Here is a 19,279-nt window from a genome sequence, read left to right as displayed (position 1 = left end):
TTGTAATTTTAGGTTTTACTAATACACGAATACCCGTCTCATACCCAACTGGTCAACTATGTATCTATAAAACTTGCTAATATCACCCATTCTCGTCTCGTTTGCTTATTGCCTCACACTTTCATACAGTTGTGAGTTTGCCATAACTGCCTCGAACACGAAACCCTTTTCTGTCCGCTTTTTTTTTTTTTTATAAAAAAAGTGTACATAAATAGATACATTATAAATGATCACAAAAGTTATGTTATTACAGTGCAAACAATCGGACATTTGAAGATAAAAAGTTATAAAAACTTGTACGCATCAAAACGTTGTCGGTTATTAAGTCCCCGATTCACCCAGCAACCAATAATCAAACAGCCAGCCATCTAGGTATGTTCAAACATTATTACAAGAGAGAAATTTCAGCATTGAAGCTATAAAGATTTAAAAGGCATAAACTTTAAGTCATATGCTTCAATTTCACAGATTTAACTACATAATACCACACTAACTTTCAACATAAAACTACATAAACAACACTAATTCAACTTAAAGATGCAACTTGCCACTTGTGCAAAATAGACTTACAAGGGATTAACAATAATATATATTCATAAGATACAACCGCCCACGAGGTCGGGCTTCGGGATTTATTCATCAGCAAAATAACAAACAGTATTAAGAGAAGAAACACGAGAGAGGATTGTGAATAACCGAATTGACACTGAGTTGCGATTTAGAACTAGTACTCTCAACTTACTGAAATTTATCAGGTTACCAAAAGCACTGGAATGTGGATCTCCTGTGTGAAGCTCTTCTAACTTTTCCAAGCTACTAAAATCATCAGGCAATTTCTGCAGTTTCGAACAGTGATAAAGACGAAGGGTCACAAGATGCTTTAACTCACAAATAGAGTTTGGAATGGTCTTAAGTCTCCTACATGAATCAAGATTCAAGAAGCCTAGATTAGAGGCATACTTAATGGATGATGGCAGTTCTTCTATTTCATCACAATAGCAAATATCAATATGTGACAGTTTAGCCATGCATTCAGACAATTCCGGGAATCTTTCTAGAGACTCGCAGTAAGACAGAATTAGATTCTCTAAGGATGCCAACTCCATCCTGGAAGGCAGACGCTTGAGATTATCACAACCACTCATGTCCAAGTGAACAAGCCTTTTGAGGAATCCAAGAGACTCGTCAACCTCCACCAAGTTCGTACAACTTGACACGATCAAACTCTCAACCTGTGGTGCCCCTGACACATCTGGAAGCCTTGTGAGGAAATCCATATCGTTAAGACGAATGAACTTCAAGTTCTGCATATTCTGTATATTAACAACAGAACTGTAAGCAAAATTACTAAGAAATGAATACATATTAAAAAAACCTTCTACTTGTAAATCAATATACTTTTATACTTTACATGAAATAGTATCAAAAGAAGTTTTGGTATATTAGTGTCTTAAAACTTGTAAAGAATAATGGAAAACTTACTTTTTCGTGAAAAATAAGAAGCGGATTGGTATTCTAAGGTATCAACTCATATTGCCTACGAATTTAACAATATTACTAAAAAGAAATCGTTTCTCTTTCATATTGTAAATACCTTTTTCCCCTTCCATAAATATTCAATTTGGCCGAACTCCATTTCAATCCCGACAAGTTTAGGCGCGTCTGCTACTGGCAGAGAAGAAAATGGGTATGTATTCCAACAAAGCCATCGTAATTCATAAGGAAGAACTACCAGTTTAGATGAAGTAAATTTTCCTTCAATATCAAGTAGCCGAAGATCCTTCATGGATTTGAAGATATCAACGTTAAAACACAGCTTCTTATCATAGGCCTTGTCACCACATTGCCTTCTTGGTGTCACTAAGGCTTCAACTCCTTCTAGATTCTGCCACAAAGAATATCAGACCCAACTCATTTCAATATACATACATACAAACATTAAACGTACAGTCACACACACACACACACACAAAGGGTATGGATCAAATACAAAATAAATTATCGTGCTAACTGTGAGAATTAAGTAGTGTAATTATACATAACATCATAGTGTAATTACACTACGATGTAATTACATAATTACACTACCTGTAAATATAATTACACTATTTGATTCTCACAGTTGGCACGTTAATTTAATATGCACGTTAACTTTCCCCTATATATAACATATATATACACACACACGAGAGAAATGTTACCTTGTTTTTCTTGATAAAATCATAGATTACATCAGTTTGCCATAGCCTGCTGTGCTTGGCACCCTCATGTACTATTCGCCAACCCATTTCTTGTAAGAGCTGATGCATACATAACCTATTATTTGACACAGTTATCAGAGATTTTTTAATCAGAGAACTAATCCCTATCTCCGGGTAAAAACCAAAGCTACCAAATACTTTGGTCACATATTCAACTTCTCTGCCTTTGTAAAAGCAAGCGATGTCTAGAAAGATCTTTTTCTCCGAGTCTTCCAATCCATCAAAACTTAACTTCAATGCCTTGAAAATCTTGTCATTTTGTGTTTCGGCTAGTCTATCTAAAGCACTTCCCCACACACATGCTTCGGTTCCACGGAAGAAAGAGCCTAAAACTTTCACTGCAAGAGGAAGACAGCCAGTATAAAGTATTGCACGATTTGACAGCTCCCCGGACCCTTTTGGAGGGCTATTTTCCAGAAAAGCATGCTTGCTGAAGAGCTCAAGAGCTTCGTGCTCTGTTAACAGAGGGGGTTCATATTTAGCATTTGCATGTGACAGAAAACGCTCGTTTCTGGTGGTTATTATGATTCTACTTCCCGGGCCAAACCACTCATGAGTTGCAGCTAGGAACTCTAGTTGGCTACCCCTTCTTGTTGCATAGTCTCTCTTGTATCATGTCCGCTCCATCCTCTCGATCCTCAATCTTGAATTCGTGATTCACTGCTAGAATGTCTTTTAGAATCTTTGTTTGTAAGGCGCACATCTCTCTCTTACCAGAACTATTTTCTCTAACATCTCTAACGAAGCTACTACCATCAAACATGTAAGCTATTCTTTTAAACAATGAACGGGCAATGGTTGTCTTGCCGACCCCTCCCAATCCATGTATCCCTATAAACCACACTTCTTTTGTGATTTCTAATCTCAACAAGGAATTCAAGTTGTGGATATGTGATTCCATACCAACTAGATTGTTCTCCCTACGACGAGCTTGTGTATCGCTTAAGACCTCTTGAACAATCTTGTGGATTGGTGCAGATTCACCCCTGTTAATGCATAAACATAGGGTCAGGCTAAACGTACCCCCCCCCCCCCCCCGGTTGCTTGTCATACCCCCCTCCCCCTAGAAAAACCAACTTTCATATTACCCCTTGAAATCATATAATTACCAAATTAGCACAAAATTAAGGATTTCATATTTCTTTTTTACAAGTTGCGCTTTTTTATTTCGGGTTTAGGGTTTTGGGTTTCGGGTTTGGCGTTTAGGGTTCGGGTTTTGGGCTTATTTTGGAAAAGATAAAGAGGTAAAATAAGGATATTATAAATATATATACTATTAAAATTTAAAAAAAGATATTATAAATATTTACAATATTAATACTAAAAAATAAATTAATAGTAATACTTGATAATTTTAAATTTGATATATGTAGTGGAGAATATTAAGTTAAAAAAATGTTGTAGGGACTAATATGTATATAAATAATGTTAAGAGGAACTAGTAATTTATCTAATAAGTTCAGGGGGGTGTATATTTAGTACAAATGGTGTAAGAGGGATACGTTTAGCAGCACCCATAAACATATTGATAAAAAGCTTGGGGTTGAAGACCAAAACAAGAAAGTTAGTCATGACATATGGCTATTGGGCAACACCGTTTACAAAGTGTTTCTTAGTCTTCTAACTTAAAATTCTAATAACCAAATTTCTTTCGATTTTGACTTGAGTGTTTTTTTCCAACTCTTGTAAGAATACTTAATCTAGGCAGGCAGAAACTTCTACAACAAATATCCATATGTTAAATGATCATGTCTCCTCCACTTAAATTGTATATCTGTATCTTTATCGTTGAACCCAATACAGTTAACAAACACAAATTATCAATCTCTTATGATGGATTGATAGCACAAAAACAAAACCAAAAAAAAATAATTAATGCATGGTTTCTCTCATATGTGAGTTGTTTATAATGACGTGCGTCTATTTTAGTCCTCGTTATTTTATTTCGTTCTATAGTTATTTTATTGCCTTAACTTATGGCCTTGATTTAGCTCCTTGGTTGAATATAACCAAGCTCCATTACATCGACCATCAACTAAAAGTCAAAACCTTTATTCACTGTACCCATCGATCATCAATCAAAACCTTTATTTTCTGATCACATCTTTTACCATATAGTAAATTTTTAGTTTTACTAAGTTTTTTCCATAAATATCTCTTTGAAGTTACAAGATGGAACCACTCAAGCAATCTTAAGTATTTTCCTTAAGTTCCTTACAAACTTCTCTCTTAAGTATCTCTCAAATGTTATATATAATAAGTCATAACTGTTAAAAAATTATCCAAGCACGTGTGTTTTAGCAAGACTCCTTAACGTTAAGTTTTAAAGTTTGTTTGTTATTTGAATAATTCTAGTCCGAGTCCTATGGGATGAACCGTTGTAATCCTCTCTATTTAAGAGAGTTTAGTTTCTTTGTGTTGTATGCCATCTTGCAATATTCAATATTAATTAAAAGTCTTGTTTCAATTATCTTTAATTATTTCAATTCTGATTCCATCATATTGGTATCAAGGCAATCTGGTATTGATTAATCGTCTTCTCCAATCAAACAACCCTAATCTGCCTAAAACCCTACCCTCACTTTTTCCTTCAAACCCTAATCTGCCTAAAACCCTAATCCACCTCCTTCACTCACGGCCGAGCAAACAAGCATCCTATCTACTGCTCCAACTCCAATCCATGTGTTCAAAAGAGAGGGATATGAGTATTGGAGTATCCGCATGAAGACGATTCTAAGATCACGTGACATATGGGACCTGGTACAAGACGGTGTCAATGATACTGAGAAAGATCAAAACAAATTAAAGAATGCTCACAAGAGAGATGCACATGCTATGGCAATAATTCAACAAGCGTTGCATGATACTCTCTTCTCACATGATGCTGCTGCCGCAACGGCTAAAGAAACATGAAGAAAATCTTAAAGATGGAGTTTCAAGGTGACTCACAAGTTCAGGCTGTTAAACTTCAAAGCCTGAGGCGTGACTTTGAGAACCTTTCCATGAAATAAAGGGAGGTTATTAGAAATTACTTTGGACGTGTTATGGCTCTAGTAAGTCAAAAGAGGGCATATGGGGAAACTATTGCTGATCAGGTTGTTGTTGAGAAGATACTACATAGTCTAACACCGAAGTTTGATTATGTTGTACCTTCTATAGAAATCAACAATGATCTCTCTACTCTCACTCCCGTAAAACTCATGGGGTGTGTGCAGTCCCAAGAAGAAAGAATAAATAGCAGATGAACATGCCCTTCAATCCATTAGGGTGTGCCAGGACAAACAAATGGTGTTTGGATTGCCCAACATCCCGTTAGCAAAAAAGTGTGAGGGGTGTGTTGTAGGAAAACACTCTAAGGAATCTTTTCCATACAATTCATGGAGAGCTACAAGGAAACTTGAATTGGTTCACTCAGATGTTTATGGAGCAATGCAAGTTCCAAGTCTTGGTGGTTTCTTTTTATAGATGACTATACTAGGATGTGTTGGGTTTACTTCATAACCAACAAATCAGAGGTTTTTTTCAAAATTTAAGCACTTTAAACTTATGGATGAAAAAGAAGAGGAATGTCCTATAAAGGTGTTTGAGGTCTGATAGGGATGGAGAATATACCTCCACTGAGTTCAACAAGTTCTGTGAGGATCATGACATAAAGAGGGAATTCACTGTCCCTTACACTCCTGAACACAATGGTGTGGTTGAATGAAAAAACCGCACTGTTATGGGAATGTCAAGAAGTATGCTCAAGAGTATGAGAGTTCCTAATTATTTTTGGGCAGGGGGAGTTGCAAGAGCCGTGTATCTCACCAACTTAGCTGCTACAAAGGCTGTGAGAAACAAGACACCTCATGAGGCATGGTATAATAGAAAACCTTCTATTAATCACCTCTAGGTGTTTGGATGTGTGGCATATGCCTTAATACCTTCACAATTCAAAAGAAAATTGGCTGATAAGTCAGAAAAGTGCATCTTCATAGGCTATTCAACTCAAAGCAAAGGTTATAGGTTATTCAATCCTATTACTCAAAAGTTTATTACAAGAAGAGATGTGAAATTATTTGAAAAGGAGAAATGGCAATGGACCAATCAAACTCAATCTCAAACCTTTGAAGCCATCTTTGTTGATCCTTTCCCAACTATCACTGATGAATCCCCACAATCATCCAATCATCATAATAGTTCCAAACCTAATTCACCTTCATTCACAATAGCCCAATACTACTTCCTCAAATAACTCACCCATGTCTCACAATAGCCCAAATACAAACTCTCAAACTTCCAATCTAATAAACTCACCTCCAGCCGCTGACTCATCACCTACGATTCCTGAATCACAGCAGGATAACACCTACACTCCAACTTTTGCTCCTAAAACAAAAGGGTTGAATGAAGTCTATGAAAATGCTATGGAAGTCAATGTTGACAGCGACTTCTAAAGTTGTCAATTTGCTTTAAATGTTGTTGATCCAATACGCTTTGAAGAGCCTGTTAGTAAAAAGGAATGGCAACATGCCGTGGTAAAAGAAATAGAAGCCATCAAGAAAAACATGACTTGGGATTTGGTAAAAATACCACCCGGGAAAAATCTAGTGGGGTTGAAGTGGTTGTACAAAACTAAACTAGGTGTTGATGGGTCTATCTTAAGGCATAAGGCAAGACTTGTTGCAAAGGGTTACTCTCAACAAGAAGTTATAGACTATCAGAAAACATTTGCTCCAGTTGCTCGATTTGAAACTATCAGAATTGTTTTAAGTTTTGCAGCTCAGATGGGTTGGCACATACATCAACTAGATGTCAAGTCAGCCTTCTTAAATGGTGACTTGACTGAAGAAATCTATGTTGAACAACCTCAAGGTTTTGTTGTAGCAGGCAAAGAAGATCATGTCTACAGGCTAAAGAAGACTCTTTATGGTCTTAAACAAGCACCAATGGCTTGGTATGGCAAAATAGATGGTTACTTTGTGAAAAATGGATACCTTAGAAGTAACAATGAGCCTACATTATATGTGAAGAAAAGTGATACTCACAAAGTCATTTATGTGTGCCTGTATGTAGATGATATATTCTGCACAAGTCCATGCTCTAATCTAATTGTTGAGTTCAAGAATGGAATGAAAGATGTGTTTGAAATGACTGATTTGGGGCTACTAAAATTCTTCTTGGGTCTAGAAGTTCATCAAACTAAAGACGGTATATTCTTGGCGCAACAGAAATTTTCAAGAAATCTTCTTGAAAGGTTTGGAATGAGTACATGCAACATAGAAGAAACTCCCATGAATACCTATGAAAAACTTGTGGATGATCATGCTGATAAAGTAAATGAAACAACCTATAGAAGCCTTGTGGGAGGTCTGATCTATCTAATTCACACCAGACCTGATCTTGCCTATTATGTGAGTGTGGTAACTTGATATATGCAATCTCCCTCTAAAGTTCATCTTGTAGCAGCTCGAAGATTTCTAAGGTATGTGGCTGGAACCTTATCTTATGGCTTGTGGTATGATAAAGGAGCCAAGATTGAGTTGAATGGGCATACAGACAGTGATTGGGCAGCATGTGCAGATGATAGAAAGAATGTATCTGCTAATGTTTTTATGATTGGTAGTGGTGCTATATCTTGGAGCTCTAAGAAGCAATCAACAATTGCATTGTCCAGTACAGAGGCTGAATACATTGCTTCTATCACTGCTACATGTCAAGCTATATGGTTGAGAAGAGTTCTCAATGATCTTGGTTTTCCTCATAATCAGGCAACTCAGATGTTTTGTGACAATAAATCTGCTATCAACCTCATCAAAAATCCTATCATGCATAGCCACTCTAAGCATATTGAGCTAAAGCATCATTTTATAAGAGAAATGGTTAAAGAAGAACAAGTGAGACTTGAGCATTGTAATACTAATGAACAAGGTTGCAAAAGTCACTAGGCGAACCTTAGGCGGCTGACTGAGGAGTTGGGTGTACTCGGAGTACTCGGGGAGTACTCGGACATGTTAAATATAAAGGAAATTAGTTTTTGGATATTATTATATGTCAAATATCGCAAGTTTACTAATATTTATAACATAATAGGTGAATATTAATATAAATAAAAGAAATACATTTTTAAATAATAAAATATTCTAAAAGTTACTAATCATTAATTAAAAAAATGATATTTGTTAGTTAATATTATTGAAATACGAATTATGTTTTACTTTTTAAAGTCGAAATCGGTCCAAGTTCAACGATAAGATGTGGTTATGGCTGAGGTTGACCACATTTGACCGATTCTTAGTAACTAGGCGGATTTACAGAAACTCGTTATTGAAATACGAATTATGTTTTACTTTTTAAAGTCAAAATCGGTTTAAGTTCATCGACAAGATGTGGTTATGGCTGAGGGTGACCACATTTGACCGATTCTTAGTAACTAGGCGGATTTACAGAAACTCGTTATTGAAATACGAATTATGTTTTACTTTTTAAAGTCAAAATCGGTCCAAGTTCATCGATAAGATGTGGTTATGGCTGAGGTTGACCACATTTGACCGATTCTTAGTAACTAGGCGGATTTACTGAAACTCGCCTCGGCGACATACCTTGTAGCAAGTACTCGGAGAGTACTCGGCCTTGTAATCCTACTTTTACAACATTACTAATGAACAATCGGCGGATGTGCTAACCAAGTCTGTGACTAGAGAAAAGTTTGTATGCTTCATGCATTGGCTTGAATACCTTGGAGTGATGGAGCATGGATCAAGGGAGGGTGTTAAAAAAATGATCCAAGCACGTGTGTTTTAGCAAGACTCGTTAACGTTCAAGTTTTAAAGTTGTTAGTTGTTTGTTATTTGAATAATCTCCTGTATAATCGGTCTACCTGTTTAGTCCGAGTCCTATGGGATGAACCGTTCTAATCCTCTCTATTTAATCTAATCCTCTCTATTTAAGAGAGTTTAGTTTCTTTGTTTTGTATGCAATCTTGCAATATCCAATATTAATCAAGAGTCTTGTTTCAATTATCTTTAATTATTTCAATTCTGATTCCACCAATAACATCGTCTGCTCCTAATTGGGATTCCTTAAGTCACTAACTACTTGATCGAATTTGTAACTTCCATGTGGTTGTCAATTTGGTACAATTCTTCAATAAATACAAACCTATTCATGAATTTTTCAACAAGGGAAATAAAAATATTGTGAAGTTTATATCACTGAAAGAATTGCAACTGAAACAATACATATATAACGAAACTAACCCGCTAACTGCCGAGATATGATAGCCAGATAAATTGGCAGCTGCAGTTAAAGCTTCCCTCCACTTGTTTAATTCATTCGTCTCTCCATGAAACTTCTTTTCATGTTCTTGAAAGGCTAGAGCAAAGTTTCCAGTCTGTTTGCGAATATCTGATGGATCAACATGGTAGAACACCGGTAGCACCTTCTGTGCCATGCTATAGTGGCACTCCATGATTTTGGCAAGCTCTTGCAAACACCAAGAAGAGTTGGCATAGTTTTCAGAGAAAACAACCACTGCAAACTTTGACTCTTCAATTGCTTTCATAAGTTCTAAAGAAATTGATTTGCCTCCACAAAGCATCCGGTCATCTTTGAATGGATGTATGCCATTCTGAATGAGAGCTGTATGCAAATGATCTACGAAACCGTTTCTAGTATCTTTACCAGTGAAGCTTAGAAACACCTCGTGTGTCCATCCTCGCTTTGGTAATGAATATGATGAAGATGAAGAAGCCATTCTAGTAGTATATGAGGAAGATCTATCTGCAAGAAGAGAAAGTACTTTAAAGAATAATAGCGCGTTGACAAGTTAACACATATATGATAGTAAGAATTACACACGTACAATTAAGTAGTACATAAGACCGTGTGTAGTGGGGCGCTTCCTCCTTCCAAAGCGCCGGGGAACGCTGCCCCCGGGGCGCTTTGGAGAGGGGTGCTTCCGACAAAGCGCCGAAATGGGCGAAGAGGTGGAAGGTGATTGGTGGGTTTGTTTATTTACCGCCCCTGGGGCGCTTTGGAGAGGGTTGCCTCCCACAAAGCGTCGAAATGGGCGAAGAGGTGGAAGGTGATTGGTGGGTTTGTTTATTTGTTTCTTTTTTTTTAATAAAAAATAATAAAATAATAATAAGGTAATGATTTGAAGAGACTCCTTTTAGCTAAAAAAACCCTTATTGTGACGTAACGCCACATAATGCAAAATGCCCCCATAGAGGCTTCATCCATTACACATGGTCTAAAACATATTCTTCTTAACAGCTAATAAAAGTTCTATGTACAACATAACAAGCTCAATGCACAGCAAAAAAAAACATGAAATAAAAATAATACAAGATGCTGGATATGTCCATTATATCCTAAAGTCTTGAAAGTGAACAAAAAATCAAATATAATAAGAAAAATAAAAAATTGTTGCCATAGATTATTGTCACTAGCAGTGAGGTGAGCAAGCCGGCCCCTTTTGTCTTAAGTGTTTAACTGTTTATACCCTCACCTACTCCTCTATTATTGCCATCACTGGATTCATTCAGAGCTTATATTAAATCTATATTTGTCATTACTAACGAACAAAGTAGTGTTCCTTTATAAAACACTTAAGTATATCTAATTATCTATGAAGACCATAAACATGGGTATAATTACTATTATACCCTCCATTATAAAAATAAAAAATGTTAAAACATCATATTCCTACTTAAAATAACTCTTTTTTTTTTCTGAACGGCTAGCGAATCCTCGAAATGGGTTATTGGCTAACTTCATCACATCAGGATACACTCGTCTTTCGATATGGGAAAAACCCTCACCTAAGGTCAACCCCCGTGAACACTTGCATGACGGCACGACAATGCAATGAGATAAAACTCGTTCAGTTCAAGGATCCAACTAGTGAAAGCCACGTAAGCGCCTAATCTCTCATCATCACCTCACCCTGGTGCCTCTTAAACTAAATGTTGGGGGCAGGAATCGAACATGGGTCATATGAAACACCAAGTCTCTCCCTTACCACTCCACAGCTAGCTCATTGACTTAAAATTACTCTATTAGGCTAAGGGGTACACACACTTAACATCATTCTCCTCATTTGCCACGCCTGTGTTAGGTTAGTTTTCCTTCCATCATTTAACATCACCCTTCAACACTTTTCGACCTAGGGTATACATCTTTCTTCATCATTCTCCATTTCTTATTTTTCTTTTTTATTTAATACAATTTTTATATTTAAAGTATAAATTTGAAATTATAATATGTATAATTTTCTGTATTACATATGTTAATATCCTTAATTAAATTAGCCCCAAAACAAAACCCTATTTTATCTTTATCATCTTCATCTTCAACTTAAACAAACCGGCCACCATCAACAACGCACCACCACCCTCTTTTTCAACCTTCTTCAAACTTCTCAACCACATTCAAGCATCAACCAAACCACCCCTAGTTCCAACCAAAATAAAAAAGATAAAAAAAGAGGTGGGTTAAACGATTTCAAAGTTTTAATTGAACCATCACTCATATTTGTTACGTGATTAACAAGGTCAAACACCCGTTGCATCGAGCGGACACATGACTAGTAGTAATTATATAGAAATGAGAAGGAAAACTACTAGATAAGATTATAATAAGAAAGCGTTGGAAGACCAATACCCCACAGGGAAACCGAGTAGTTAGTGACGTATACACGCGGTTTCAGGTTATAAATAAACCCAAAAGGTCGATCGCTTTCTCTATTTTGTTTTCTTCATCGTCTCCACCGAATACCGCCACTGTAGGATTCCGATCCACATCCGTTTGCTACTTTAGGTACGTAACATTACGAACTCAAAATCTCGTTACGTGCATGCATGATTAGTGACAGATTAAATCACTAATCATGAAGGTTTGGTTATATATATTAGATATAGTTAAAATGTAATTGAACATATTTTTAATACAGATAACTTGGCTATATAACTTTAAATTAACCTAATTGCAGTATAATTTTTTTTTATCTTTGTTGTTATCATTTCGTGTCCTGGATCTTCCGTTAATATTTATCATTTATGTGGTTAAAATTATCATTCTTTATTTATGATCCTCTCAAGTATCATATTATGTTGGTGTTTAGTTAAAATTGATGGTACATTTAAATTAATAATTATTTTAAACTAAATTTATTATTAAAGTTTAAACTGTAAAATCAAACTGGAACCAGGATGTTGGTAACGATTCGGTTTCAACTTTCAATGGCCGAGTTTGGTTTTGGACGACAAAAAATCAGTATTAACGGTTAGGCTCACAAGTTTAACTTTAAAACCATCAAAACCGACACTGAACACCCATACGTAACATATTAATTTATTTAAATTGAAAAAAATTATAACAATATCGTATTCAAATTAAAGAGAATAAAATACTAATTTTTATGTTGTATTTTTTTTATAAAAATATTAACGTATGAAAAGGCTATAGTCGTTTAAAAATCATGGGTGTGAAGTTAGTTTAAAATTTAAATTAAAAACATAATATGGTTAAAGATGAGGGACCAAACTTGTAAGTTAAATGGATTGTGTTTAAAAGACAAGTTTACTCCTACTAACACATGTACCTTATGTTTTAGAATTTGTAAAACTCTTCAATTCACTCCATTTTATTTTTCAATTTTAATTAAATAATACATTTTAATACCTTTATCAATATTTTTATAACAATTTTACTAACACACCGCTTTCAGAAAACATTAAAAAATTATACGGTGTGAACAGTGAAATCTCAAATTTAACTTTTTCGTATAACATTTATTCTCTTCTCTACCCACAACCACTTATAACCATAACATATAATTTATAAAACACACTCACATAATTATAAGACACGAGCTGAGAGATTATGACAAGGGTGGAAATTTAAAAATGAACCGGAGGGGTTATGACAAGGGTTATCCTGGGGATACATCATAGTGCTCGGAGTTACACTGTTTCATTAAAGGAATGGTTGCCAATGGAGAAAGTATTTTCTTCCGGCTTGACTGGTGGGCTCGAGACTTTGTTTTTCTATTGGTCAAAAACAGGGGGAAACGGTAGGACTTGATTGTGAAAGATGGTGTAACTTTTTTAAGGTGCTGTAATCGGGTGAAATGTATGCGTAATCGGCTAGGCTAGTTCCTTGCTGGTCTAGTTTTTATAATTAAACAAAATAGATTGTTCCAAAAAAAACATAAACTACTCAGTTATATAGCCTTATTAACTTTTCCTTTCTTAAAATGAATTTCCTATAACTAAGTGGGAGTTTAATAAATAAATCAGAAGGCATCGTAAAAACCCAAGTTCGATTCCCATCTGGTGCAAATGTTTTTAATTTAATTTTGACAAATTCTATAAATTCCTAACATTAAATATATTTCGTAAATTTTAAAACTGTTGCCTTTTGTTTTATCATAACAGTTATAATAACAGTTATTGATAGCTTTAGTGCCCAAATCATATTTTACTATTTTAGTTTTAAAAAAATGATCACGCGACATAAATAATTACAAAACATATACAACTTATTACACAACATATACAACTTGCTTTTGATTTGTGTGTTTTGGTGGTGAATGAAAAGAGACATGCCAAGAAATGGGAAATACCACAAACAACATAATTAATTCAAAGCCCAGAAGGTGTATTTTCTTAATAAAACAAACCTAAACTACCCCTTGTACGGAGTTGAAATTACTGAATCAAGATAAATGTACTAGTAAGTCCAGTGGGTGGTGGCTCAAGGGATATCATGAGTTATGGACCTTCTATTCTATCATGTGGTCCCTTAACCTTATCAAATTAGTTTTGCACCATCTTGTGTCACTAGTATCCATCTGAAGGTTTCTTGTCACCCCTCTACATTTACTACTATTTCTAGAGCCTGAAATGGTCAGGTTGAAACCGATCACGAATTCTTGACTAGTATATTGTGCTTCAAACATTGTATGTTGATCTAGTTTTAAACGTATTTGGAACGAGAAATTACACATTTGGTGTCACAATAGGTCTGCCTTATGTCGATTTCAGGAGATATGCGTAATCATTGTAATTCTAGTTCAAAAGTTGTTAATTCAAAGTAGATACATTATTATAAATGACCACAAAAGTTATATTATTACAATTAACATTATTAGCAATCGGACATTTGATAATATAAAGCTGTATCAATAAGTTGCAGGCAACTTTCGACACGTTTACATTTCCTTTTTAACAAAATTTTATTTTCTTGATTTGTCGTTATAAATAATCCATAATCAAACCGGTCAACCGTCTTTTTTTTTTTTTTATGAACGGGAATCAGCCAGCCCTGGGTACGTTCAAACATTATTACAAGAGAGAAATTTCAGCATTGAAGCAATAAAGATTTAAAAGGCATAAACTTTAGTCATATGCTTCAATATCACAGATTTAACTACATAACACAACACTAACTTTCAACATAAAACTACATAAACAACACTAATTCAACTTAAAGATGCAACTTGCCACTTGTGCATAATAAGACCAACAGAAAAGGGTTCAGAATTACCAGATTGCCACTGCCCGGCCCGTCCCGTCCCGTCCCGTCTCGCCTTCTTAGTAACCATTGTTGAGTTTGGAAACATAAACCCGAGATTTAAACAATTTATTCCCGATTCTAAACCCGGGTGTGATCATCAGCTCTACCTTATACCTTCCTTTCTGCTCATCTAACAATCCTTCAATACTTTCCATATAATAATCAGAAAACTCGGTTCCACGATTCACGACAAACATTTCACTTTCGGGCTCGGAAGCTGCAATGCCCTGAAGAAGCCACACCCATCTTGCCATTTTGACAAATAACTGATAAAATGGCGTTATCGGATGCTTTCCGCTTAACACAAAGTTTTTTTGATCCAAATTTCCGAAAAACGAAGCTTCCATTCTCGGATGAACTATTAATAAGTACTTGGTTCTGCAGAATTCAGCAAATTTACAATTCGGATCTTCGATTAGTACATCGATAGGATCGTTAAACCTCAAAACATCGTCCACATTGTGGGATTTTAAAGAAAATCTATAAAACATTCTCCTTGAAATGTAAGCTTCAAACGCGTATTTCTTATGAGATCTAACCGAGTACACTACCGAATCTTGGATTGAACTTGCGGCTTCATCTAGATCCCATCCTGAAGCCTTCATTAGCGCGATTAACGGTTTAGCAAAATCATGAATACCCTTTGAAACCTCCTTAACAACATTGTCTACGGATGACAAGTTCAACCGCTTTATAGCTTCTCGTTCTTTACACTTAATTTCCTCCGTTAACATCCTGTTTTTCCCATCTAAATCTTGAAACTCTCGTTTCAAATAGCTTATTTCGGCATCTTTTTTCTTCGCTTGAGCCTTTAATCTTTCTAATAATTTCTCCTGAACCTTGATTTCAGCGCGTAGAACAGTCAAACAAGCGGAAAGCGAGTTCGACTTCTGAAACTGACTCTCTTTAACCGCGCGTCTAACCTTACACAACTTATCAAGATTCGACAAAACAAGCTCGTCAGCAGTCTTGATCTTATCCGGGTCATAAGGAATATGAGCTTCTTGAAGCTGAACATAAGCCAACTTTAGTTCAGACATTATGTCGAACACCTTCAAGACATCATCATGACCAGACCAATTACTATTACTACACACCTCGATTAACTCAATAACATTCGCGCCATCGGAATCCGACTTTTGAACCCCGTCAACCGACGATTTCACGTCGGTGGAGAATTTATGGTGCTGTAAATGACTAGGGTTTTCGGAGGAGAACACCCCGATCGATCTAAACTTGCATACTTTCGCAAATTTGGAGGTGATTTCCGATATGTTTGATGCGGGTTTTGTAGGTTTAATTACACCACCTTCCATAACTAATAAAATGCCCAAATCTTATATTATTCCAAAAGAATCTGACAGCATTTAAATTTCCTGAATATTCATAAAGTGAGAATAATAATGCTTTTGAGTAAGTTTACTTTCAGCCTAATCACCAGGTGCAATAAAACCGAAAACCGAACCTAATCACACCGCACCCAGAAAAAGCCGTATCCGAACCGATAAACACACCTACTAATAACACTGACCCCAAAAAAACCGTAAACCGAATTGATGCACACGCCTAGTAAATTAGTAACCACACTGAACCGATAGAACCCGTAAACCGAACCTAATGACACTGCGCCAATAGAAACCCGAAACCGAACCGTACCCGAACCGATGAACACCCCTAATAATCACACTGACCCGAAAAAAACCCGTAAACCGAATCGATGCACACGCCTACTAATCACCCCGAACCGAAAAAACCCGTAAACCAAATTGATGCAAACTCCGACTAATCACACCGAACCGAAAAAAAACCCGTAAACCGAACCTAATGACACCGCACCGATAAAAACCCTAAACCGAACCGATGGACACACCTACAAACCACGCGGAACCCAAAAAAAAAACCGTAAACCGAACCGATGGACACGCCTACATATCACACCGAACCGAAACAAAAACCCGCAAACCGAACCGATGAACACCCCTACTACTAATCACACCTAACCGAAAAAAAAACCGTATCCGAAAAACCCAATCTGAACAACCCGAATACCCGATATCCGAACCGATGAACAGCCTTTACAAATCCCACTTTAAAACCACAATTTCTAACCTCTAAAAGGCCCTAAATCCGTTAATTAAGGCGGGAAACACGAATTAGCTAAAACAACATGAATGAAATTAAGGTACTAAGATGATCGGAAACAGGATGTGAAGTGTAGATTAACAATGTACTTACTGGAAAAAGAGAAATGCGGCGATCTAAAGAACCCTAATAATATTATTATTATTGTGGGAGTGAAGATGGACGTTGGGAGGTGTGTTTGTAGTGGTGGGAAGAAGGTGTGAGTGCAGATCAGTACGGATGCAGAAGATGATACTGTAGATTTTGAATTTTTGTGTTTTGTTTTATTCTACTTATAATTAATTAATTTCTCTAGGTTCCTTTTACATTTACCTTTTTTTAAATATTTTATATAAATGTAAATTTAGGGTGTGAATTTATGACATGACACTAACGTGAGAGGAAATTTTTGGATTGGTGTTTAGTGTTTGTTGTCGGTGTGAAAGGTGGGTTGTTTTCCGGTTTGATGTATTTGTTAAAATGGCTTTTTATATTTTAACATGTTTTGCTCGTTAGTTATACATGTTGATCTTTTAACTGGTTTAGTTAATGATAGTCGGATGATTTTACATTATAATCGTTAATTAATTGTTTTCGATTGTTTATTAATATGATATATGGTTAGTTTGAGATATTGTTGTGTTTTAGGTCTTTGTGAGCTAGAAATGAGATGGAACGATGTTTGGATCGGGTTAAAGGACCTAGAATGGAGATTGCTGAAAGATGGGAAACTAGAGTACCTAAGTGGCCCGACGCCTATAGCACCTGTCGGTCAGCTTGTAACTTTAGATTTTTTTTAGGCAGTGATTAATTCTCCGTATAACATTTTGGAAGTTGGGCGCCTAAGGCTTGGGGCAGGGGTCCATTTCAGCTATTTAATCCAATTTTCTACCGTTTTGAACGAAGCAGGCTTTTGGAAGAAAACATGGGGTTTTAGAGGCGATTTTGAGCATATATCTTCATCCGAAATCCATTCTACTTTACGTTTTCAACTCTCTAATCAAATCTGAAGCAACCATGATGTAAAAGCAATACTAAATCTTTCGTGAGCGCTCTGAATGGAGGGTTTGTGTGGAAAACAATTAATTTGCGAGTTTTTTTTTATCTATGTTTGGGTTTGAGTCTTAATTAACCATTCGGTTAATCATTTAAGTTTGCTATGATTGATTAAACATTTGTTTATTTAGGATTTGCCTATGTCACAAGTGATTTGCCTTTTAAATAATCAACATTTAGAATTGAGTTCTTAGTGTCATTGATTGTTTACCGTTAACCATGGACCATGATTAAATTTTATATATGTGTATTGGTAATTAATTAGACTATATTCAGTTATGTCAAATAATCGGATTAAGTTGTGTTGATAAACACAATCAGTTATCAAATAGTAGTCTTTTTTATTTATTTACCAAGCATAATTAACAAACCGTGTCTAGTAGTTTCAACCTAATAAGAATTATAATCATTCAATATACTAAATAACATGAAATTTGGAGTTTGGTCATCATTTTTCTCATTAACTTTACAAGGTTTGTTTGCTAATTGCTGACATTTTCAAGTTCAACCTAACAATTCAAGTATACATTTCTTGTTTACACTTTTACTATTAGTTAATATTAGCAATTTCATGTCTTTCCCTATGATTACAACATCTTACTAACACTTACTAAGACACGAATTTTAATTGATATTTTTGATTGGCCTATCAACATTGATCAGTTAACGCGGGACCCATTAACCTGTTTATGACATGTATCCCAATTTTAACAACGCATTGGTCCGATTAATACGTTTTAGTTTGATTATAATCTACCCATTATCTTGACATGTTTAAATAGATGGGTCAAATGGGCCGTACTTAAATTAAACGATTTTAAGTGTTTGCATGTTACCGTTGATGTTTTTGACACTAATAAAATATGAGTTGTGTTCACGTTGAATAATTCAACTCGCGAACCGGTAACATTTTAACGTGTTGAATAATTTTTGTCGGGTATTTCGTACGCGGCCCCCATTGGCTAAAGGTAGCCCGAACCGGCCACTAATCCGGACGGACGGAGCCCCTAGCGGTCCGCCTATTGAGGGATTCACCGGATAAAACCCGACCCCCACGCCCGCCAAATGGCAAGACAGAGAGGAGCTGGTAAAACCGGGTGAGATTAGGACTCGAACCCTGGCAAGCCAGGGTCATCCCTCATATCTCCCATATAAATTGATGATAGTGAGGTTTGAACCCCCTACCTCTCACTTGTAAAGTGAGTGCTCTACTGTTGAGTCACATCCAATTTATTAACGTGTTGAATAATACAAGGGGCGAAGTATGTATGTGACTAAAA

The 19,279-nt window shown here is 35.9% G+C and overlaps 1 protein-coding gene and 1 pseudogene across 1 annotated transcript; both read right to left on the bottom strand.

Moving 5' to 3' along the window:
• Positions 1-566: 566 nt before the first annotated feature.
• On the bottom strand, positions 567-10,042 carry LOC143573821 (disease resistance protein Roq1-like; annotated as a pseudogene).
• A 4,797-nt stretch (positions 10,043-14,839) lies between these two features.
• On the bottom strand, positions 14,840-16,138 carry LOC143573818 (protein GRAVITROPIC IN THE LIGHT 1-like). The gene has a single exon (XM_077058606.1). It carries the CDS (start codon positions 16,136-16,138, stop codon positions 14,840-14,842), a length of 1,299 nt encoding a protein of 432 aa, XP_076914721.1.
• Between the last annotated feature and the right edge of the window lie 3,141 nt (positions 16,139-19,279).

Source organism: Bidens hawaiensis, unplaced genomic scaffold (genome assembly GCF_021521415.1).
Source record: "Bidens hawaiensis isolate Kalapana, Puna unplaced genomic scaffold, B.hawaiensis_p1.1 tig00026651_1, whole genome shotgun sequence".
Taxonomy (NCBI): domain Eukaryota; kingdom Viridiplantae; phylum Streptophyta; class Magnoliopsida; order Asterales; family Asteraceae; genus Bidens; species Bidens hawaiensis.
The sequence above is the reverse complement of the archived record's forward strand: the minus strand, read 5'-3'. Positions and strand labels throughout refer to the sequence as shown.